The sequence below is a fragment of the Mya arenaria genome, chromosome 9, assembly GCF_026914265.1.
Source record: "Mya arenaria isolate MELC-2E11 chromosome 9, ASM2691426v1".
NCBI classification, from domain to species: domain Eukaryota; kingdom Metazoa; phylum Mollusca; class Bivalvia; order Myida; family Myidae; genus Mya; species Mya arenaria.
Window position 1 is genome coordinate 56,239,445 of NC_069130.1, and position 25,943 is coordinate 56,265,387.

Sequence of the window (25,943 nt, forward strand, 5' to 3'; positions counted from 1 at the left end):
TCCGCATGACCGCCATGTATATCATAATGTCCGTCATATTACAGCTGGTTGGAAGTCTTGTTGTGGTCGTGCTTACAAAATGCGGAGAAGACATGTTGTGGTTTGTATCCCAATGAAGAAACATTGGACGTGGATATTCACGTATTTGGGGATGATACATTGATACATGTATGTTTTTATTTGTACATGATTAAGCATCATAACTTACAACGATTTCATTAATGTCGAGCTGTATTTGAGAAATCTTCAACGCTGTTGGTTTGTATATCATAAATAGAAAATAACTTTTGCTAAAAGTTTTGTGTATTGTTTCCGATATGTGATGATCATAAGTGTCGGGGTCTTATACACGAAGTGTTGTGAAACTAATATAGTAGGCTTTCTACCTCAAATGTTGACAAATATCTCATGAGAATATAATGGTGTGTATTTTCAAGTAATAAAGAAGTTCGTATGAAGAATCTGTAGTCATTGTGTTGAAATAATAACATCCGATAAAGAAGGGGTTCTAAACAGGGTATCGGATAATATTCCACTTACACAGTAATCTATCAACCATTTCTACTCATAGGTGAACACACCGTTGCAGTGATGGTGCGATGGCTTGCTGGCGTCGTTTCTGACGTTTATGACCTGAGACAGGACTCATATCTATAATGAAAAATACAGTCATCGGATAGAGTGAGATAGTGATAGATGACTGTATGACGTCCATACCGGACATTCGGCCAACCGTACCGTTTTGTTTATAAACCGTTATAATTCGCAACACGCGTTTGCCCAAGCACGAATTTGGCTTATTTTCAATCTGTGATTTGAAAACTCTTGCTGAACATGCTGGATCTCCTTGATTCTTCTTTTGAATGGTTAATATACCATCAATTGTTTGCTACACGGTATCTGCGATAATAAATGTATAGCGGTTATATTCAGTTCGATTTTCTTTTTCTTTTAAGAACAAAAACTTTCTCCTAATTTTGTTCAATGTTTAGTACACAATTAGAACTTCAGTTCCATATCAGGGATCGTGAAACACAGAAATCATTGTTTTGTGCGTGCAAAATCCGTCAAATTTTACTTACCGAAATGAACGACACTATTTGTTAGTGTCTAAAACACAATAAACCTGCGATCACATGCTATTCCCGCAAAGATCAATGGTGTATAACAATCATGACGCAGAGGTAGGTTTAACCTGATAAACCAGCTAACTCCTATTAATCGGACTAAATTCACCTGGCCTACATTAATTAATTTTCAATGATAACCCGTACCGTCTTTTAAAATAAAATATATCTCCAACCTCGTACATGACTGTAATTATGGAACCTGGTCTGTGTTTTTTTAAATGTCAAAAGCTGTTAAGTTGAGAAGCTCATAGGCTTCTCACACTAATTTTGAGCATCAAAACTTGGGCATAGGAAAAAAACTTGTCTCGTTCGCGGCACTCCATTGATCTGACCGTCCGTTTAACGCGCCTTATGTCAGATGTTTCAAGTAGTATTATATTTCACCTCAAACTTCCTCCCTTAAATGAACGTCCATTTCGGAATTGGCGTTCATCAATGATGAACGCACACTATCTTCGATATGTTCGGATCGCAATTCATTGCATAACAATATACATATCAACAATGTTATCTTGTTATTGTTTGTATTGTGTTCAGAAGGTCCCGTAAAATATAATCAACATTTAGAAAGTGTAAGTTTTTTAAATTTTAAATGTGTAGTTGCCATAGCTGTTTTGAATTTTCGTTAAAAGTGATTTCAAGTTGGTTACTTTCCCGCGAATTGGGTGACTCATTTGGAAAAAATGCTCGGGTGTTCTATTAACAGATATGGGTCGATGGGTTTCCTGAAAGTTTTTTTTAAATGAAATAAGTTTTTTTTAAAATCTGAAATGGATATAATGAACTATTGCTGTAAATATAAGTAATTACACAGTCCCTTCGGACTCCACACCTTGACCAGCCCGATTGTGTTCATACCCCGATAATGATATCAAGCCCGCACATTCCTAAATAATTTGACTGCATAACTAGGTTACAATATACGCAGATTACAACAATCTTTAGTTTAAGCAGTTATGATAACAAGGAAACATTGGTCTCAATTAGCTTTTTTCCAACATGAACAATACAATGAGTTACTTGCGAGAAAAAAATATATTGGAAAGTATTGCTAAGAGGAGGTATTTATTTATCATGTAATTTTAAATACTACTAACTTTCCTGATATTATCAGAAAACAGAGCGTACAAGAGGCATGGTTGTTCCTTAGATTGCGTCAATCCTCTACCTACAGTAACCATCCAAATCTCTGCCAGGCCATGTCCTGCCATATCAGCACCTACTACTGTGTAAAAATGTTTACATTGACAAGTGCCAACTCATAACAACTAACACATACTTGCCGAAAAACAACACACAAGAAGGTGCATGTGTTCGACAGACGTTATTTATTTAATTTGAAACAAGTCTAAATATAATATTATTTCGCCTTGTTTATTTAATTTGATTTTTATTTTTATTTTTGTATATTCCAAAAGGCCCGCTATTCCAGTTGCTTTTTGATTTAACCTATCAATATCATTTCGCATATTTTAATCGTAACGGGTTTGAAATATAAAATCAGGTGACATTTGCCAATTGTCCGATTTGGCCAAGACTAGGGTCTTTATATCTTAAGCTGAGTTCCAGGTTTTCAAATATTGTTTGGCTAGATCATAGTAAAATGAGTTCAATTTATTCGCCACAAGCTTTTCGTCAGAAACAAATGTTTCTGTTGTCCTTGAGTATTATTGTGTATCCGATTTACCAACTTTTGGTCAGAAACAAATGTCTATGCTTGTCATTGAGTATTTATTGGTATAGCGATTTTTATTTTCTAGGTTTTCTGTGAGATAAAAGGTTTATTGTCGGTCAGAACGTCTGAGATTACGGGTCCTCCATAACACGTTCCTGAAAATAAACATCTTAGACCTTAGTTCTTGGTTTTTATGTTTCTGGGCTTGTGTTAGCTTACCCATTTGCCATGTCGTAATAGGTGTTCTTGCTTGACATCTTGTAGTTAAGTTACGATACACAAAGTTCATGAAAGGTGGTGCATTTTTTTTCTTTGGGGGGTGGGGTGTTTCTGTTTAACTGGGGCGTTCGTCAATGACTTGTTTCAGAAGGTTGTTCGTAGCCCAATTATATCTCCATGTCTCAAAGATTATTGGGCGACGGTACATGAAAAAGTATGTTCACTTAACGAGTTCTTGTTAAAGTTTTTTGTATGATGTTCTATTCATATATGGAGCTCACAATGTTCTCTTAAATTAGTTGCTATGAGGTTGTGACAGGCCGCTAAGCCCAATTAATGTTTGACAGTTTACCATATAAATAATTTTGCATTGACCGAGACTGACATCAATATGTTTGTTTCAAAAAAACATGTATGTTCAGAGATAATAGCATCCAACCGAAAGTTATCACATATGTAAATGAGAAGTTTACATTTTTTCTTTTCATAAGTCATATTTAAATCTTCCTATGCAGATAAATGTTTCAAAAATTTATCAGCATTTGTCAAACACTTAGTATACTTTTCAAAGTTTCTATCTGACATCGGACGGTTTGCGATACAATCCACAGCAATACCTCCATTTAAGCACAGTATCCATTTAGAATCATTTGAAACAATAAATACATTTTAAGACAAGTCGGACTAGAGATTTTACATAAGGTGCCGGGCAAGAAACACTTCTTCGATTCATATTTTAGTAATAAGAAGTGGTTTACGAAATGGCAATATCATAAAAGTTGTCATAAAGCCCATAAAATTTCTGTACATTTTTTAACTGCACAGATAGGTCATTAGCTGTTTGAATGTGCATTTTTATCAGTGTTACACTATTCAAAAAGTCAGCTGAAATAATATAAAAATTTTAGTAATAATTTATGCATGTTATGTATCCGTTTATATTCATATGTAGAAACCATATTATTTTTTTGTTTAATATTCAATCCTGTTTCAGACTAGTATTTAAAAGGGTTCAAATGAAATCGCCTTTTGATTTTAAAAACATGGTCTTTGTCCATTTTAAGTTCAATTAATATAGAAACACAATCAGCAAGTTAAAACGGTAGTTTTAAATGGCTCAAATCCAACGAAATAAGCTAGTTTTTTTACGTGTATAACAGTAGAGTATTTGAACCTTAAAGTCCCATTATGTTTTTAGTGATGTTATCTTACTTTTTTGTATGTACTCAAACAAAACATGATATCTCCCAAATTAAATATTTAACACAACTTACAAAAAGCACATAAAAAACAACAACAAAAACAGTTATTAACAAGTTTGGGAAACTATCATGATGGCAAAATGCTTAAATTTTAAAGTAGTGGTAATACTTCTTCCGTGTTAGATTGTAATTTATTTTTACGAGTTATACACAATAAGGTCTATAATTCATTTGTGGTTCACGCCTCTGCGTAACCACTTTAATTGTGAATAAATTTTCGATCTTACACGAAAAAACAACATATTTTCTCTTGTTTATTTTGGCAAACAATACACAATATTTATTGAATGGCCGTTGAAAATCGCTTGAAAAACATAAACGCGTTCGTGACGTCATTTTCGGTAAGTTAGTTTCTCAACATGTCTCAAACAAAAATCACTGCAAAGTAAACGGTATGTCTTTTATTGAGCAACACGGAAAACCAAAATATATAAGACCGTTGAAGAATAGTAAAACTATCAGAATTTCACTTCATGAAAAATTCAACAGTAGAATAGCATGGCTATTCGACCATAAGCATAATAAAAGAAAATAAAATAAACTCAGTCTTCACTCTGGTGTGTCATTATACGAATTGGAAATTAAAAAATAAATTAGAAAGCTGGATGAAACTTTCAATACTGATTGGTGAGAGGACAAAAGCCAACACTGTATAGATCGATGGTCTGTAGTACATACCCCTTTATAAATAAATATTAAAACCATCTTTTATTTAATACAACAACTTTTTCTGATTGTCATTACAAAAGCTTACCTACGCTAGATACAAAACAGTTAGACAATACCTTATATACATTTACACATAAACTCATAGGTGATAAAGATGTTTAGTAAAAAAGCGATTTAGGTATGTGGACAAAAGCATAACATTAATTTCTCAAATAATTGGCATGGGTGTCTAGCCATTAGACGAACATGGTGCTCAACATACAATTGACTTGGCATCTGTACTTGGACGAACATTATTATATACAATAAATTTTGACTTGGAATCTGTGCATTGGACGACATGATTCTCAAATAAAGTTGACATGTGTATCTGGACTTGGACGAACAAACTGATTATAAACCTACAAGTTGACTTGTGTATCTGGACATTGGACGAACATGATCATAAAATAAATTTAACTTGGGTATCGGGCACTGCCGCAAAGATTCTCAAATAAAGTTGACTGGGTAATCTGGGCATTATGAAAATGATTTAGAAACAATTTACGCAAAACAAGAAACAATTATTTGCATATATTACGGTTGACATCGTGTTCCATTAGGAATTATAGGTCGGGGTTATAGTGGTTTAAAGTTTTCTATGTTTGGTTATAAACCAAAAAAAGTGAGTAATATAGAGCTATTGGACAGCAAAATTGGTTTAACACATCAGTCCTTAGATGATCATTGAACGAATTAAAACCTGTTTCAATAAGATAATTTGTTAATGTTAACCCCATATTAAAATTGTGTGAACTAATTTACTAAATTATGGTTTTATTCAAAATTAAGGGGTTATTATTTTACTTCCAGAATTCATAATTAATTAACTTGTATTGGTCTCCGACCTAAGACTTCTTATTTTGTAACAACTATAAATTTCAGGATACACCAAATAGTATACGTACAATTTAGTATAACCCGGTTCATAGGCAGAGAAGGCAAGGGCCACTGTGCCGAGAGCCACATAAATTTCAAACACACAACAGACTACATAGCATCCGAATGCTTTATCAAAAAAACATACTCAGTGGTATACACCATCTATACACCACCATATCATCTCTGAATCGCAATTTAACTTTCTTATTCCTGACATCAATGGTGTCTGTGCGTTCTTGAAAGTGGATGCGCCACCATAAGCGCTGTATTTCTATCCCAGTTTTATAGCATTGGATGATTTGAAACGATTTGTATCCTGATTAAAACTTAATGTGCTTTCTTGGATCACGATTCTTCATTGATGGACTTCATGCGGTTTTTCGAAAAAATCTTTTAGAAAATGTGTCAAACACTCGAACATCGGACTTGTACGCGGTAGAATCGTTTTTCAATGTTTTCTTGTAGTGTGCAGAAGTAGGTATTGTGCACAAATTAAATCTCCTGTTGTTAAAACATGAAGCTTAACTCCGGACACTCTTAAGCCATATTAACCAAAACATTCGTTAATCATATCTTGGATAGTATCGTATTAATTTCTACACACAGATTCAAGTCTCACTATGGCCGCGTAGCGCGATTTTGGGCCTTCGTAATATGTAATTGTATACAATGTTTTAAGGTATGTGAATGAAAGATATTTCAGGAAAATATTTAGAGGATGCGTGTTTACAAGTAAGACCCGTTATGCGCATTTTGATTACTAAATTTGATGAAATTCAAATAACGATCGTTACGAAAGCACATTAGTTTAAACGACCCGTACAAAATTAACTTTCATATATCAAACCTATGCCTATAATTTATGCTTACACATAATCTCCAAGGCCATAAACTAAGATAAAATGATATCATTTTTGTATTTTTAAAAACATTTGCATTTTAAACACAGCTATTAATCCAGGTCAAAATGGACGGGACGAAATCCATGGTTGCTATGAAACACGAATTAAACAAATGGTCATAAATTTTGTCGAGAAAATTGATGCCCCAATAACAAACTTTAAAGAAGAAGATTTGGTAGAATTCTGGATTTACATAGAAAAAAACATATTTTGCATTTTTATTATGATTATTTCATTTTGTAATATTAATGTCCGAAGGCCAAAATCGCGCGATGCGGCTCATATCATATGTCAAATCCACACCAATTTGTTTGCTTGGAATAATTTTAATGACTTTGAAAATGCATGTTGACAGGACTAGTAAAATTGACAATGTAATTTGAACAAAAAGTATTGTACACAACATGTCCCATGAACAAATAGGCTAGGTAAAAACATTGGACAAATTAGTGATGCATTTATATGTCATAATTTAAGATGAACGTCTCTGTCACCAGCACTTTTATCAGAAACTTCTAATATCAATATATCTGTCAATTATTCTACGTCAATTAAGATAACGTTCTTTTGACGTGCTCAAAGCACTTTCAACGAAAAAGTATAATGTTCGATCCCTGATATTGTCCAATTTGAGAAAGGTCGCTTTTACCGACGATGTATACATAACAATGCGCTGCTCTTGTCCCTTCGTATTATGACTCATGAGTTGCAAGACTGGCCAATGCCAGATGATGTTCAACAGTTTTTGCAAATGGATGTACCAAGAAAAACAAAGGCTACGGTCATTGTTCAGTATGTTCTGGCATCGGATGAGACCATTCGATGCAGATTTGTCCAGATATTGCGCGATAAAGATCTTATTCCAAACGAAGTACTTCACCATGAAGAAAAACATGCATTGACAGGTATGTACATTAAATTTACTCATCTCACATTTTACGCTGTTAACTACTAGTATTAAGCGGGGGTAACTTTGCATTGTGTCAATAAAAACATTTTGTGTTTTGTGCAAGGGCAGTCTTTTGATTTAAACAGTCAATCCAATGTGATTGCTTTGTAATTTTTAATAGAAATGTCCGCGAAATAACAATAGGATTGTGATACTTTATACAGATAATACTTTATCACGAAAATCTGGAGAAATCGAACGAAACTGCTTTTCAATTGGTGAATTTCACGTACTCCGCTTCTCAAGCCATTCAAGAACACGACGTAAGTCATTATTTGTATGCTATGCTAAATACGTATTTCCATCACAGTAATGAATTTCACATCTTATTGTCATACAGTTATTTATAGCACACGTATTATATATTTATACTGCGTCAATAAATATAATTTGACAAAAAGGGGAAATGAGAATGTCAAATAGGAAAACTTTTCCTAAAATCGTCAAATATTAAACACTCAACTAGATTTTAAATCAAAATCATTGTGATATTCCTACAAAGGAAACCGTCGTTAACTGGGACACCATTAACACCATAACCATCAAAAACTTGCATAAATCGGTTTTATACGGTTTATGAATTTCTTAATTACTTGCGTGAAAAAGGCGTGGGGCCAACACTTACTTACCACACAAAGTAGCCCTTCAATAACAACAATAATAGTAGTAGTTGTAAAAGTTTGTAGTGTAGTAGTAGTAGTAGTAGTAGTAGTAGTAGTAGTAGTAGTAGTAGTAGTAGTAGTAATTATCATAGTAGTCTAAAAGTAGTAGTAGAACTAGTGGTAGTATTAGTAGTAGAAGTAGTTTTAGTATTAGTAGTCTAGTAGTAATAGTAGTAGTAGTAGTAGCAGTAGTAGTAGTAGTAGTAGTAGTAGTAGTAGTAGTAGTAGTAGTAGTAGTAGTAGTAGTAGTAGTCTAGTAGTATTAGTAGTAGTAGTAGTAGTAGTAGTAGTGGTAGTATAAGTAGTAGTAGTAGTAGTAGTAGTAGTAGTAGTAGTAGTAATTATCATAGTAGTCTAGAAGTAGTAGTAGAATTAGTGGTAGTATTAGTAGTAGAAGTAGTTGTAGTATTAGTAGTCTAGTAGTAATAGTAGTAGTAGCAGTAGTAGTAGTAGTAGTACTAGTAGTAGTAGTAGTAGTAGTAGTAGTGGTAGTGGTAGTAGTAGTAGTAGTAGTAGTAGTAGTAGTAGTAGTAGTAGTAGTAGTAGTAGTAGTAGAAGAAGTAGTAGGACAAAAATAAGGTTATCAATTTTACCAACGCTTTTAACTGGTGAAAGTGCTTTGAGCAGAAACGTCAACTACAAATTCTCGACAATAGTCTTTCATCATATGTGTATTACAAATATGTTCCTAGCAGATTGAATTAGACCCTTTGCTGTACAAACACGACATTTTTGGAAAATTAGACTTTCATTTTCACTAGGACCATGCCTTACATGCAATTTCAAAATTCAATGAAAAAGCAAACATTTGGTGTGGATTAGACGGTTTTCATCAAATAAGTAAGACTTGGTAATCTGTGTATGAAAATAAAATACGTGTACGATACGTCCAAATAATACTTAAGAAAGGAAAACTTGACTGAGTTTTTTTTTTCTTCTGATTACACTTTTAGCTTTATGTTTACATACAAAAGATTAATTTGTCTAACAATCTTCTTCAGTGACACTACAAAAACACCTTGAAAAAGACTCTGACACCGTACACTGTCGATGGTTTAACTGTTTGGCATTTTTCATTCGATTGTTTTCGACGAGCCAATATGAAATGCATCAAATGGAGAAAACGTTGACGACCCGAAAAAGATCATTCAGTGCTGATTCCGGATACACTGGATCCTATCACGCTAGTTCTATGAAATCACTGGATAGAGATAGATTCGCTTCTGGTATGTCATCCACATTTTCAGAGAGACGCATAGACTCCTCTACGATGCCAAGAATAAGAGAGTTTAATTGGGATTCAGAGGTTTGATTATTTTTACTACCAGGGTCTTCTGTGATGTAAAGGGTCTGCCTATGAACCGGATGTATACATAATTGTACCTATACTGTTGAGTGTGTCCCTGTTTTTATTATTGTTAAAAACGAGTTTTCTTGGGTCCGATACCTAAAACAAGTAAATGTATTAAACTTAATTGAATAGAACAATGACCGGTGTAATTTTAAATAAAACATAATTTATCACATCAATATATACACAATTTTAACATGGGTTACACATTAACAAAATCCAATTCCCGAAAGATGGTTTGTATTTTTTTTTATAAATTAAGAATATGACATTTAAAACAAGTTTTGCTGTCAAATAGATCAATATCACTCACAAAGATACTCACTTTTATTGGTTTATAACCTAACAAAGAAAAAATTAACCCAACCTATAAGTCCAAAGGAACACGAAGTCAACTGTATGCTACCGTTTACATGCATATATGTATTTTCTGTTGTGCATAATTGGGTATCTATAAATTGGATGAACAAGATTTTCTATTATTTTTTTTCAAAAGTCCAGATACCAAAGTCAATTTTATTTGAGAATCATGTTCGTCTAGTGTCCAGATGACATAGTCAAATTTATTTATAATAATGTTCGTCCAATGTCCAGATACCCAAGTCAATTTTATTTTGAGAATCATGTTCGTCAAATGTCTAGATATTCATGTCAAATATTTTTGAGAATCATGTTTGTCCAGTGTTAAGATACCTAAATCGTTATTTTTACTAAACATCTATTTCACATAAAGTTGTGTAAATGTATATAACTTATTGTTCTTACTGTTTAGTACCTAGATAAAGCATTGTAATTAGAATCAGAAAAAGGTATTGTATTTAAATTAAAGAGGCTTTTATGATTTATTATCTAAAGGGTATGTTTACATACAATCGATCTATTAGTGTTGATTTTTGTCTCTCATGAATACAGTTAGATGAAAGTTTCATCCAAATTTTTTTTCTTTGGAATTGGCAAGCATGACAATCCGTTTATTCATTCCAAATAATCACATAGACAAAATATTATGAATATACATAGTTTTCATGTCGTATCAAGAAATTACATAATAATGAAAAGTATCTTTTGTATATTTCACAAAATCATTCAAAAAACGAGATGACACATTTTGTTTGAATAATGACTTTGAAGACTATTAGATCGTAGTACAAATAATTAAAGACATTAACATAGAATAATATTCGTTCGCTTACAAAATATGTCTTATAAATACAGTACGTATTTGGCTAAGCCGAAGGACAACATTTACAGCATTATACTCTTTTTGGTCTTTTTCATATTTATTGAAAATATAATGTGTATTAAAGTTCTGTTAAAACCACCTTTTTTGAACACGTCAGTTCCAAAAAACAGAAAAGTAGGGCGAATGTATGAAACAAATGTTCGTAATCTTCTAATCCATTACAACTGATACACAGAGAGGAATCTTTTATCTTAACAAAATTAACAAGTAAACAAATTAAAGTTGATCGGAACGAGATTATGAAGTAATTCTATATTAAATTATTGTTCTCTGTCAACGACTGATTTCGTGTTATATGATACCAATTTTTGCAATTAATATTCTCATGTATGCGCTGATTCTAAGTGTGCATAAAGGGCTTTTCAAAATTGTGTTTTATGTAGATCTGGTAGGTGTCTATTCGTCATGTCATTAAGAGGTATGATTTTGCATGTTAGTAATATTTTTATGTTTACTTTTGTATTCATTGATGTGTCAGTTGTTGGCGTGTTTGTCAAGCGATTTGGAACGGCTTTTCTTAGAATATTTATTTCTGCAATCCAGTTATGTTTATTACTTAATATGATATTTGTGTCTATTTTGCCTGAGTTAGAAAGAATGTCGTTAACGAAAACTATATAAGAATCGATCCAGTTTTTGAAGATAAGAATGTTTTTGTTGCATTTGATAAATTTATTACCCCGTATTATTCTCTCTCTTTTACCATAGTGTCTAATAACGTCAGTCTGGTTAACAGGAAGCGCTGTTTTAATTGAATCCAAATAGGGAACACGCGTTTATAAAATTTTGAAAATTTATGTGTGTATTTCATCAGTGATTTCATCGAGTCGACGTTCATATGAAAAAATATGCAATTATCTCCAAATTGATTGAAAGGTTAATCCACTATGCTAATTTATTTTTAATGAAACGATGAATGAAGTCTGTTGTTTTTTGTTTTTTTTTTTCATGTTATTTTTACCGCTGTTATTTTCACTGAAGTGAAATTCTGATATGTTCACTACACTTCACCGCTCTTTTATATTTTGGTTTTCATGTTGCTTAATAAAAGAAACGTACAGTTTACCTTGACGAGTGAACATGTTTGAAATTAACTTTACAAAATGACGTCACGAAAATAGTGTTTTATAGCAATTTTTCAACACCAATTCAATATATATTGTGCTATTTCGCGTAATGTAAACAGAAAATGTGTTTTATTTATGTGAAAGATCGAAATTTATTTCATTGAGTCATCACAATTAGCAATTGATTTTTTTAACGAGTGGCTGAACCACAAGTGATAATAGAGTTTATTGTTAATACTCGGTGAAATATATTCCGATCTTACACGGAAAATAAAGTATTTACTCTATTTCTAACATTTATTCATTTTTGATCTTGGTATGTTTTCCAAACTTGTGATAAACTTGTTTTTGTTGTTGCTTTTCTGTGATGTTTTGCAAGGTCATTTTAAATATTTAATTTGGATAAACATACAATTTTTTTTTAGTTTACATCACTTAATCATAATGGGACTTAAAAGTCCATAATAAACACAACTTTACTGTTATACACGTAGAAAATCTAGTTATTTCGTTGGATTTTGTGCCATTTAAAGGAGTCTATTTTAATGGTGCTGATTTATTTTATTTCATGAATTTTTAAATGGACTAGAAAGCTTTATTAAATTTAATGGCTATTACAGTTTAAACCGGTCCTTTCAAAATACTAGTATGAAACAATGAGATGATATGAAACATAAACATTTAAAATTTAATATGGTTTCTAAAAACGTGTATGTAAACAGAACATGCATACAAGTAAATTTAACTAAAATTTGATGTATCTGATGCTTGCCTATTTGAAAGGTGTACACAGATAAAAAATCAGATTCTTACAGCTAGTGATCGAGGCATTTTATTTTGTTTTTTTGGCATTTTTTAAGATAGTGTCATTCGTTATTTAATACTTAAGTATTGAAGCAAAGAAAGTGTTTTTTGCCCGGCCTTAATATCACAAATCTCTGCCGACTGTTTTGAAATGTATTCATTTTTTCAAATGGTTTCTAAATGGGATATTCTGTGCTTAAATGGGGTATTCTGTGCTTGTATCGCAAACCGTCGATGTCAGATAAAGACTTTAAAAAGTATTCCTCTAATTGTTTGGAAAAATGTTGATAACTTTTGAACATTTCATCTGCATAAGAGATTTTAATTATGACTTACTGAAAAGACATAAATGTAAACATCTCCCTTACATTTGTGATAACTTTCGGTTGGGGGATGTTATCTCTGAACCTACATGTTTTATGAAAAACTGCAGACCTACATTTATTTATGTCATCCTCACTAATGCAACGTATTTATGTGTAACACTGTCAACTTTAATTTCGGCCATAGCGACTGTCACAACCCCATAGCAACTAGTTTAAGAGTACAATGTAAGCCAATAATGAATAGAAGGTCATACATCAACTTTGACAACGACCCTTTAAATTAATTATGGATTATATAAATTGGGCTCACGAAAACCTACTAAAACAAATCATTGACGAGCATGCCCCAGTTAAAAACAAAACAACCCCCCCCCCGAAAAAAAGCACCAACTTTCATAAAATCTAGGTACCGTGAACTTATTTACAAGGCTCGTCAAGCAAGTAACACCTATAACAAAAATCAGAGCATGTCAAACTGGTTTATAGCAAGATGCACGAAGACAGAAATATTAAAAACCAAGGTCAAAAGGGAGTCCTTAGCTGTTTATTTCCAAGAACGGTGAAGTTGAGGACCCAAATGTAAAGTCTTTTGGCCGACAATTTAACATTTATCTCACAAAAAACTACAAATAAATCTGATAACCCAATAATACTCAAAGACAACATGGGAAATCCGTATCTGACCAAAAGCTTGTGGCGAAAAAATGAACTCATTTTACATGAAATGAATAAAGTCAAACATATTGGAATATCTGGAACTCAGCTTAGAGATAAAGACAAAAAACAGGAAAATTGCCATGTCACCTATTTTTCATTACAACACGGTCACCGATTAAGTAACGGAAAATAAATTGATATGTTAAATCCAAAAAACATTTGAAAATGAATAAAAACTATGAAATAAAACAATAAGGGGCAACTAATATATTTTTATGATTGTTTCAAATTTATATATCAATAACATCTGTCGAACACACAACTACTTGTGCCGTTTTTCTTCGGCTAGTATTTGTTTGGTCGTTACACGTTGACACTTTCAATAAACATTCTTACACAGAAGTAGGTTCAGATAGTGTCAGGACAGTGACCTGGCGGAGATTAGGATGATTAACAGTAGGTAAAGATTCACCCAATCTAAGGAACAACTATGCGTTTGTACGCTACTGTTTCTGATATTATCAGCAAAATGTAGTAGTATTTAAATTACATGATAAATTAAATACCTCCTCTTAGCAAAACTTTACCATGTTCTTTTTTCTAACAAAATGAATTAATAATAACATTTTTACTAACTACACATTATTGTATCATGCTGTAATTCTCATGTACATAATGCTACTTAAAATTTTGCTGTTTAAAGTGCAAACGATTATTCTTAAGCTGTACTCTTGTAAAAGCTTATCAATCTACAGCGGTGTATATCAACTAGAGGAACAGTGCGCGTGTGGACTGGCCGTACAGTTGTGACACTAGTTGATGTTATCATTGTATTCAGTGCTCTAATCTATCTTAATTTTTGTAATTGTATGCATGAATATAATAAGAAACGGCTTTTAAAAATCTTGTTCCAATATTGTACCCATTTAAAACTATGTACTTTTATTTACAGGTCACCAGCTCATTGTCATGTTTTGATATATTACGTATGTTTGTTATTCATGTATGAAAAAAAGCTCTTTGAGTTAATGTCTCTTGTTATTATATACCCGAAATTGAATAATGAATATAGGTATCTTCCATGCCCGAGGTTAACCGAGTTTCCCAAGACACCCTGCATGAGGGTCGGGATGAACCTTACACGAGCGGCTATGGTAGATGGTTTTTCTCCAGCCTTAGTTAAACAAAAACAAGTAAAATGTCATTTATGCTTAGTGATGCTTATGTGCGTATGGATATGCGATTATTCGTGGTTGTCATGGACATTCGCGCATTGATTCAGATTATGTTAATAGTCAAATCGGTCTTTAAATTGTTCTAAGGAGAGGGAAGCATTTTTACTGGAAAGGTGCATGAAAACTGTTTTATGGTGACATTTGAAGCGAGAAATAATTAATAAGCATTCTAAATATTGCCACAAGACAAGGTTTCCATGATGCTGCAAACGCTAGTCTTCAACAAGGGAGGTAATTACAATGTGGTGACCATTAAAAAGGAGTTCCATACGTGCATTTTATCTTCGCCCGTGGGCAAGATAAGAATTTCTATCATGGCTAAATTATTGGATCTATTTATCTGAGGTGGGAGAATATTGTTTCTGGAATATTGTAACTGGTTAAGCAGTCAAACTATATACGCTTAAACAACTGACATAGGCGCGTTAAAAATACTTATACCTAAATACGCATCCTTGGACACATTGCTTTAAGAGATCGTTGAGTGTCGCGGAGCGAACGACAACTCTCATGTTTACAGTCAAAAAGAAGTATAACTCTGGAATATTTGAATCTAGAATTATAGGCATTGATTGACTTTCGCGTATTGTCTCCAGCAACAGGTACCAAGTTTCATTTGAAAACGTTGGTATTACCCGTCAAGTGTGTTGCTGTTTTCCAAATGCCCAAGTTTAAATGCCATAAATTAGGTGACAAGCCTATGAGTTTCTCAACTCTACCAACTTTTGACATTTAAAACAACAGAATTACAGTCATGTCACGGCTTGGGTTTATTTTGTTTTAAAAAGAGGAAACGGTAATCAATGAAAGTTAAATTTTATGTAGCCTGGCGCAGTTTAATCCGATTGACAGAGTCAGTTGGTTTATCAGGCTAAACCTTTCTTGTTCATGATGGTTATACACCAATGATATTTGCGGGAATTTGCCATGTGGTCACCGGTGTTATTTTGGTAATAGAGTTCTGAATAAATGTCCAATATATTCTATAGTAAATTTACTTATTTTCACGCTACTGATTTCTAGTGTTTCACGATCCCCTACACCATATATGGAACTGAAAGTTCTATTTGTGTACTAAACATTGAACAAAATTAGAAAAGACATTTTTTCCTTATAAGAAAGACAAAATTGGTTAAACATAACCACTATATTTTAGATTAACGCAATACCGAGTACAAACCATTTGAGGATATATAAACATTCAAGAGTAGATTAAGTAGATCCAGCATGTTTAGCACATCTTTCAAATCACAGATTGAAAAATACATTAATAATTTCATTTCCTTGAACAAAACAGTTCATATTAAAGGAGACATAAGACAAACCTTTGTTTAACAGTATATGAATGACTCAGTAGGTCAACGCTTAGGCACGGGCTACAGCATGTTGCGAATTATGAACAGTGAGAACACGATGACGGCTGACCGAATGTGCTGGAACTGACGACATCTAGTAATCTATAATATATCTCACGCAATCGCCAGTCACTGGTCCTTAATTCATTATACGTAGTAGCCTATCGGAGATCATAAACGGTCAGTAAACGACGTTTTACCAGGTTAGCTTTCTATTCGATCACATATTTTTTCAGGAACGTACTATCTTATTCAAATAAATATCGCGTACGTATCGAATTGCTGTTCTGTTTATTTTCAAGAAAATGCCCTTTATCTAAATATGAACTCCTGGAAATGTAGTGAACGGTGCATTTCATTGGGTTTTTTCATCTGTGCAGTGCAGTTCCGTTTGTTTTTACTTAATTCAGTGCAGTTTGTACTTTATTCAGTCCATTTTTACTTATGGCAGTGCAGTTATGTTGGTTTTTATTTATTTTACTTAATACAGTACGTTAAGGATGGAAATTATCAAAGGAGACTTACGCCACAAATATTTCTGTAGGACGCCTATCTGATGCTCTATTGCATGATTCTTTCAGTGTAAAAATGTATAATTTTGAGATAAAAAAAACCCTCTTCGTTCACTCAAAATGAAGTAGCTTTTTCAGTTAAAGTTCTGAATAACACTAGACAATTAAAATTGAAACATTTATACTAGACATAATACCATTTCGTTTTTCGGGAAGCTATTGAAACATAGAACAATTTTGCTTTTCATTCAAATGTTCTCAAAAAAGAGGTGATTGTTCAGGACTCTATTTACGAGATCATGATCAATGTTAACTTTATGCTGATCACAAGGGTATTGATTATCCTTTCTGAGCAATTAAGATTCTAAAGTTAAAGGGATTGTACACCAGATGGGCACCAAAAATATTTTTTCTGAAACGAATCTCAGGACAATTATTTTATAAAATGTTTTACTCTTTGATATCATAAATGTAAAAAATATTTCCAAAATATTAAAAAAAAATTAAGTCGGAGACCGGGTTCGAACCCCTGTCGCCTAAAATGCAGACTAGACTGTGCTACGAAGACCTACCCTAAACAGTTGGAATATTTAAGTTATATACCTAACTTGGTAATATCACGAGATAACATCGTTTAGCCAATTACGCATGAGGAATGAATTCTTCTATGTAGACATATCTACTAATCTTTTTTAGTGGAAAAATTATTCAAAAGTAAACTATGTGGTACTTCAGTAAGTAAGTTTCAACGCATTGTATACATCGATACCAAGTTTATGTCAGTTTTCGACAAGTTTCTTTTTTTTTCGCTATTTCATCATATAAAGTACAATCACTCTAACAACGTTCACAACGTTGTTATCTTTAGAGAAGTTTAATTCAATCTGACAACATTATTAGATTGTGTAAAACGTGATCATATGACTTGTTCAGATAAGTTGTTTGTTCACACCATTTAAGAATTGCATTAAAATGGGGAGGGCAATCTCGAAGATATCTCAGCATACCAGGACCTGACCAGGCTGGGACCAACTTTGCCATTTAGGGGACGCTATACCCTACAAGATGCACTCATCGGGGTGTCTGGGATGATATTTGGTCACCGGTTTCTAGCGCGTCAAAGTATGCCGAAATTCGCGACATTTCGTACGTTTAACGCGCTCCCATATAGCTCGTAAGGGGGAGCTAATCTCGAAGATATCTCTGGAACCAAAAATGATAGGAGGTTATTACGGGTATTGAAATTTAGGTCTCTCGATTCCTTACGTTACGCCACCGTTGGCGCATCTCTGACGTCATTGCGCCACCGTTTCTATTTGCCTACAAGGATATTTTATACGCTAAAGTGCCGCAAAAAAAATGCCTTAAAATAGGATAGGCAATATCGAAGATATCTCAGCATCCCTGCAACTGACCAGGCTGGGACCAACATGCCATTTAGGGGATGCTATACCCAACAAGATGCACTCGTCAAGGTGTCTGGGATGATATTTGGTCACCGGTTTCTAGCGCGTCAAAGTATGCCGAAATTCGCGATATTTCGTACTTTTAACGCGCTCCCATATAGCTCGTAAGGGGAAGCTAATCTCAAAGATATATCCGGAACCAAAAACGATAGGAGGTTTGAACAGGTATTGAAATTTAGGTCTCTCTATTCCCGAAGTGACGCCACCGTCGGCGCATCTCTGACGTCATTTCGTCACCGTTTCCATTCGCCTACAAGGCTATTTTATACGCTAAAATGCCGCAATAAATGCTTTAAAATGGGGTAGGCAATCTCGAAGACATCTCAGCATCCCTGCACCTTACCAGGCTGTGACCAACTTTGCCATTAAGGTCACGCTATACCCTACAAGTTGCACTCATGGGGCAATATCAAAAATATCACAGCATCCCTGCACCTTACCAGGCTGCAGACGAACGTTTCCATTTAGGGGATGCTATACCCAACAAGATGCACTCGTCAAGGTGTCTGGGATGATATTTGGTCACCGGTTTCTAGCGCGTCAAGGTATGCCGAAATTCGCGACATTTCGTACTTTTAACGCGTTCCCATATAGCTCGCAAGAGGCAGTTATCTCAGAGATATCTCCGGAACCTAAAATGAAAGGAGGTTGGTACTGGTATTGAAGTTTAGGTCTCTCGATTTGCTACGTTACGCCACCGTCGGCGCATTTCTGACGTCATTGCGTCACCGTTTCCATTCGCCTAAAAGGCTATTTTATACGCTAAAATGCCGCAAAAAATGCTTTAAAATGGAGTAGGCAATCTCGAAGATATCACAGCATCCCTGTACCTGACCAGATTGGGACCAATTTTGCCATTTAGGGTACGCTATACCCTACAAGACTCCACTCACTTTGACCAGCCCAAATGCGTTCATATCCCATATAATGACATCAAACCCGCAATTCATTACTTATATGTACACCAATAGTTCATTATTTCATTCAAGAATTGGTAAACAATACTTCATTTTATTTAACCGTACTTTGACCAGCCCAATTGCGTTCATATCCCCGATAATGACATCAAACCCAATAGTTCATTATTTCATTCAAGAATTGGTAAACAATTCTTCATTTCATTTAAGAATACCTTTCAGTAATCCTTTCTTACACTTTCTGTAAATGGAACGACCCGACTGTAACCGGAAATATTTTATCAGATGACGTCACAATAACTCGGGAAAAGATCGTTAACGTAAACGTAAAATTGAAACACTAATGACAACGATACATTTAACATAAAAAAAATTAACACTTTCTAAAATGTTTACTTATATTTTGCGGCACCTGCTGACAGAAAAAAAACAATAACAAGATAAAAAAAAGCATGTATATTGTTATGCGATGAATTGCGATCCGAACATATCCGAAGATGTTGCGTTCATCGATTGATAAACGCAAATGCCGAAAGGCAGTTTATTTAAGGAATCGCAGTTGATGTGTAAATATACAACTTTAATGTACAACTTTAAAATGGTATAACTTTAATTTGTGGAGAAGTATTTCGTGATCTACAATATCAAAGGCCTTTCTTAAATCTAAAAATATTGTTCCCACCAATTTACCACTATCAATATCCTTTAACCATGCATCTATTAATTATTGAAGGGCAGTATAACAAGAGTGTTGTTGTCTAAATCCGGATTGCGTTTTATGTATAATATCAGGGGGGGGGGTTAAAATATGACTGTACTTGTGTTGCAAACAGATCTGTAACCAGCTTTTTGCCAAGCATGACTTTCAAAGACAAATAACTTTCGTTTGAGAACTGTTTTTTATCTAAAATATTTAATATGTTTACAAAATATTTGTTTAATTCATTTGTAATATTTAAAAGACCGTCAACAAATGTATTATTTATTGTATGACTTTGGGGCAATGTAATATTATTGGTTTGATTCAAGTTTAATATACTCCCTAAGTTTCTCCAAAGTCTGATTTTGTTATTTCAAATTGCATCGTTAAATAAATCATTCTCACTTCTTTTTGTCATGGATATAAAGTTTATTTCTTAGAATTTTATACTGAATTATGTGTCCTTATTTGTGGCATCTATTACGATCATGTAAGGGTGTTTTGATTTCATTTGTGAACCATATTGGTTGATGCTCACGTTTTATACGTGTTTTCTGTTACAGGAGCGCGTTTGGATAATGTATTGTTAAGGAATTGATAAAACATATTTAAAGCATCATTCGGATTTGAAATCATATCTATTTGTTCCAGTCCAGAAAGCAGTATATATCTCTTTTAAACGTTTGTTCATCAAACGTTTTAAACGATCTATTCTGTATGCTTGCAAGAATCTCTTTTAATTGTTTCTTTAGTAGTTGAGTGTGTGAAACAGATAGGAAAATGATCACTAAGTGATAGCGGTGATACATAACAGTCACTTATAAAATTCACACTGTTTGTATAAACATGATCTATAATAGTGGAGCTACCTTTAGATATTCTTGTTGGACATTTTGTTAATTGTTTAAGACCATATTTTATGGTTATTTCTGTCCATTTGGTATTGCTAAATTTACCAGTAACGTTTTTTTGGTACATAATTAAAATTCATGCCTCCAAGTATATGATATTCTGTGTTTAAGGAGTAATTTCTAGCTGTGCATCATATTTATTTATCCATAACGGATAAGACTCCCATAACTTTTGATAAAACTGTAAATAACCATACGATGAGGCAACTGAGTGAATTGAAGTGTGTCATCATGCGCACCGATTTTCATTATCTCAAGGTATTTGAATAGTCAAGTATTTAAGTGTTTCCAAAAGCCCAAATGTTTACACCATTAAATTGTCCAATCGAAGAGACCAGCCTGAGTTTCCCATCTCGACCAGCGATTGCATTTACAGCCCTGGACCGAACCCAGTATATTATATCCTCTGAACAACAGTCAATTCAACAGACTTATCAGTCATCTGTCAAAGCTAAAGCCATGTCAAATAAAATATTATTACATTGTTAACTCACTGGTTGTGTGTTTAACAATCTGTATAATAAACGTTTCGCAATTGTTCTTGGTGTTAATACTTTTCCAGTGTTTTATAGAGTTTTATTAGTTAATTAAAAATGACATTTTATTGTTTCAAACAGTAAAAAAGTAATACATGTCACCGCTCATAGAGCATAGACATAACTTTAACGACGTCATTTCCGAAAAGGCTTTCATACGTTCGCTCTTGATTTTTCGTGCCTAGTAGCATATGAAGGGTGCTTCCTTTTAATACTTACATCTTACTATGTTAACTCACTTTTTGCTTATATCTTTTAAAGAAACGTCAAATTAAAAGAAATATATCGAATGCATCCAACTGCTGATCTGTGTTTATATTGAAAAAAATGCAATTGATATATAAATGGAAATTCCTGGAAATGTATTCCATAGTGCAGGTTCGTTAGTTTTTACTTAATGCAGTGCAGTTCAACAAAATGCAATGCAGTTTTATTAGTTTTGACTTAATGTAGTACGTTTAGGCATGGAAATAATAAAAGGAAACATAAGCCACAAGGCAGATTTCTATAGGATGCCTACGCGATGCTCTGTTTCATATTTCGATTGGTGTAAAAACATGCAATACTTTGAAAGAAAAAACACACTACTTTCGATCCAAATACAGTAGCTTATTTCAGTTTAAGTTCTGAATAAGCCAAGACAATCAAAATTCATACGTTTATACTATACATGTATAACCATTACCCTTTCTGGGGAAGCTATTGTTTTTAATGAGGGTATTTTATATTGTAGAGTCAAGACTTTTCGTGTAAAGAATTATGCTTTACATTTAAATGGTCTCAACAATGGGCCTATTGTTCACATTGTCATTTAAGTGAACAATATGATTAATACGATCAGTCTTAACTTTTAAACGTCAAGTAATTTACGATGCGCTCCTATATTTAAATATAACAAATACAGCAAAAACACTAAAATACTGTTATATAAAATGCTGATCACACGTGTATCGATTATCCTTCTCGAGCAATTAAGATTCTAAAGTTAAAAACAATGACGTTAACAACGTTATTAGATTCATTTGAGTTCAAAACAATCAGACAATGGTCTAAAATGTGTAAAACGTGATCTCGCTTTTCATGACTTATGCAGATGTTAATTCCGACCATTTAAGAATTTAATTTTCTGTGTATGATGAATTAACTAAACGTCCGTATTTGTTCGCCTAATGCCCACACTGTTGTGTATTGATGATTTTACCGGATTAAACTATGTAGTAACTCAACTTTATACTGCTCTTTATAAATTTAAAACCAAACAAAAACAAACATCGTCCTTTAATCCAAATTCCATGATTGCAAGTTAATACTTATCTACAAAGCGGTCTGCTACAGTTTGACGCTCTACAGTGCGGTCATCTCCTTGTCCAGCCAGGCTCTGTGGTGAACACCCGAGCGTACACTCTGGAATAGTTGGTTCCGCATGACCGTCCATGTATATCATAATGTCCGTCATATTCAGCTGGTTGGAAGTCTTGTTTGTGGTCGTGCTTACAAAATGCGGGAGAAGACATGTTTGGGTTTGTATCCCAATGAAGAAACATTGGACGTGATATTCCACGTATTTGGGGATGATACATTGATACATGTATTGTTTTATTTGTAATGATTATAGCATTCAATAACATTACAACCGATTTCATTAATTTCGAGCATGTATTTGAGAAATCCTTCAACCGGTTGGTGTATATCATAAATAAGAAATACTTTGCTATAAAAGGTTTTGGTATTGTTTTCCCGATAGTGATGATCATAAAGTGTCGGGGTCTTCATCACGAAGTGTTGTGAAACTAATATAGTAGGCTTTCTACCCAAATGTTGACAAATAATCTCAATGAGAATATAATGGTGTGTATTTTCAGTTAAAGAAGTTCTGTATGAAGAACTGTAGTTCATTGTTGTTGAAATAATAACATCCAATAAAGAAGGGGTTAAACAGGGTATTCGGTAATATTCCACTTACATCAGTATCTATCAAACATTCTACTTCATGTGAACACACCGTTGCAGTGATGGTGCGGATGGCTTGCTGGCGTCGTTTACTGACCGTTTATGACCTGAGACAGGCTCATATCTATAATGAATAAAATACCAGTCATCGGCGATAGAGTGAGATATGTGATAGATGACTTGATGACGTCAGTACCAGGACATTCGGCCAACCGTCGTCGTGTTATAACCGTTATAATTCGCAACACGCTGTTGCCCAAGCACGAACTTTGGCTTATTTTCAATCTGTGATTTGAAAATCTTGCTGAACATGCTGGATCTACTTGATCTTCTTTGAATGTTAATATACCATCACATTGTTTGTACACGGTATCTCGATAATCAAATGTATAGCGGTTATATTCAGTCGATTTTCTTTTTTCTTTTAAGGAACAAAACTTCCTCCTAATTTTGTTCAATGTTTAGTACACAATTAGAACTTTCAGTTCCATATCTAGGGGATCGTGAAACACCAGAAATCATTGTTTTGTAGCGTGCAAATCCGTCAATTTACTACCGAAATGAACGACACTATTTGTTAGTGGTCTAAAACCACAATAAACCTGCGATCACATGACTTATTCCCGCAAATATCAATGGTGTATAACAATCATGAAGAAGGGAGGTTTAACCTGATAAACCAACTAACTCTATTAATCGGACTAAACTTCACCTGGCTACATTAAATTATATTTTCAATGATTACCGTACCCTCTTTTAAAATAAAATATACTCTCAAACCTCGTACATGACTGTAATTATGGGAACCTGGTCTGGGTTTTTTAAATGTCAAAAGCTGTTAGAGTTGAGAAGCTCATAGGCTTCTCACCTAATTTTGGGCATTCAAACTTGGGCATTAGGAAAAAAACTTGTCGTTCGTTCCGCGGCACTCATTGATCTGACCGTCCGTTTAACGCGCTTATGTCAGATGTTCAAGTGTATATATTTACACCTCAACTTCCATTCCTTAAATGAACGTCATTTCGGCAATTGCGTTCATCAATCGATGAACGCAACATCTTCGGATATGTTCGGATCGCAATTCATTGCATAACAATATACATGAAAAATAGTTATCTTGTTATTGTTTGTATTGTGTCAGAAGGTCCCGTAAAATATAAATCAACATTTTAGAAAGTGTAAGTTTTTTAAATTTTAAATGTGTAGTTGCCATAGCTGTTTGAATTTTACGTTTAAAAGTGATTTCAAGTGGTTGATCTTTTCCCGCGATATTGTGACATCATTTGAAAAAAATGCTCCGGGTCGTTCTATTAACAGAATGGGTAGGAATGGGTTCCTGAAAAGTTTTTTTAAATGAAATTAAGTTTTTTTTAACAACTCTTGAATGGAATAATGAACTATTGATGTAAATATAAGTAATACAAGTCCTTCGGACTCCACACACTTTGACCAGCCCGATTGCGTTCATACCCCGATAATGATATCAAGCCCGCAATTCATTCCTTAAATAATTTGACTGCATAACTAGTTACAATATACGAGATACAACAATCTTTATTTAAGGCAGGTTTATGATAACAAGAAACATTGGCTCAATTAGCTTTTTTTCCAACATGAACAATACACATGAGTTAGCTTGCGAGAAAAAAATATATTGGAAAGTATTGCTAAGAGGAGGTATTTAATTTATCATGTAATTTAAATACTACTACCTTTTCCTGATATTATCAGAAACAGAGCGTACAAAGGCATGGTTGTTCCTTAGATTGGGTCAATCTCTACCTACAGTTAACCATCCAAATCTCTGCCAGGCCATGTCCTGACACTATCAGCACCTACTACTGTGTAAAAATGTTAATTGAAAGTGCCAACTCATAACAACTAAACACATACTTGCCGAAAAAAACAGCACAAGAAGGTGCATGTGTTCGACAGACGTTATTGATATATAAATTTGAAACAATCCTAAATATAGATATTAGTTCGCCCTTGTTATTTAATTTGATTTTATTTTTTATTTTTATTCATATTCAAAAGGCCCGCTATTCCAGTTGCTTTTTTTGGATTTAACCTATCAATATATTTTCCAATATTTTAATCGGTAACCGGGTTGAAATAAAAATCAGGTGACATTTGGCAATTGTCCTGTATTTTGCCAAGACTAGGGTCTTTATCTCTAAGCTGAGTTCCAGGTTTTCAAATAGTGTTGGCTATATTCATGTAAAATGAGTTCAATTTATTCGCCACAAGCTTTTCGTCAGAAACCAAATGTTCTGTTGTCTTTGAGTATTATTGTGTAATCCGATTTACCAACTTTTGGTCAGAAACAAAATGTCCTATGCTGTCATTGAGTATTATTGGGTTATCCGATTTATTTCTAGGTTTCTGTGAGATAAAAGGTTTAATTGTCGGTCAGAAGTCTAGATTCGGGTCCTCCACTACACCGTTCTTGAAAATAAACATCTATAGACCTTTAGTTCTTGGTTTTATGATTTCTGTGCTTCGTGTAGCTTAACCAGTTTGC

The 25,943-nt window shown here is 33.6% G+C and overlaps 2 protein-coding genes across 2 annotated transcripts in view; one reads left to right on the forward strand and one right to left on the reverse strand.

Annotated features, from left to right (window-relative positions):
* LOC128246827 (uncharacterized) overlaps positions 1-25,943 on the reverse strand; it is a 69,431-nt gene that overhangs the window by 18,492 nt on the left and 24,996 nt on the right. The window lies entirely within an intron of this gene.
* LOC128246828 (uncharacterized) lies at positions 7,493-13,618 on the forward strand. The gene is made up of 3 exons (XM_052965296.1): positions 7,493-7,683; positions 7,892-7,990; positions 9,391-13,618. The coding sequence occupies exons 1-3, from the start codon at positions 7,500-7,502 to the stop codon at positions 9,699-9,701; spliced, it is 594 nt and encodes a 197-aa protein (XP_052821256.1). The 5' UTR covers positions 7,493-7,499; the 3' UTR covers positions 9,702-13,618.

Bases quoted from the DNA above. Each gene is read 5' to 3' on its own strand.
- LOC128246828 (XM_052965296.1), top strand. From the start codon at position 7,500: ATGCCAGATGATGTTCAACAGTTTTTGCAAATGGATGTACCAAGAAAA. The intron at 7,684-7,891 runs GTATGTACATTA...TACTTTATACAG, and splicing joins AGAAAAACATGCATTGACAG to ATAATACTTTATCACGAAAA. The intron at 7,991-9,390 runs GTAAGTCATTAT...AATCTTCTTCAG, and splicing joins AAGCCATTCAAGAACACGAC to TGACACTACAAAAACACCTT.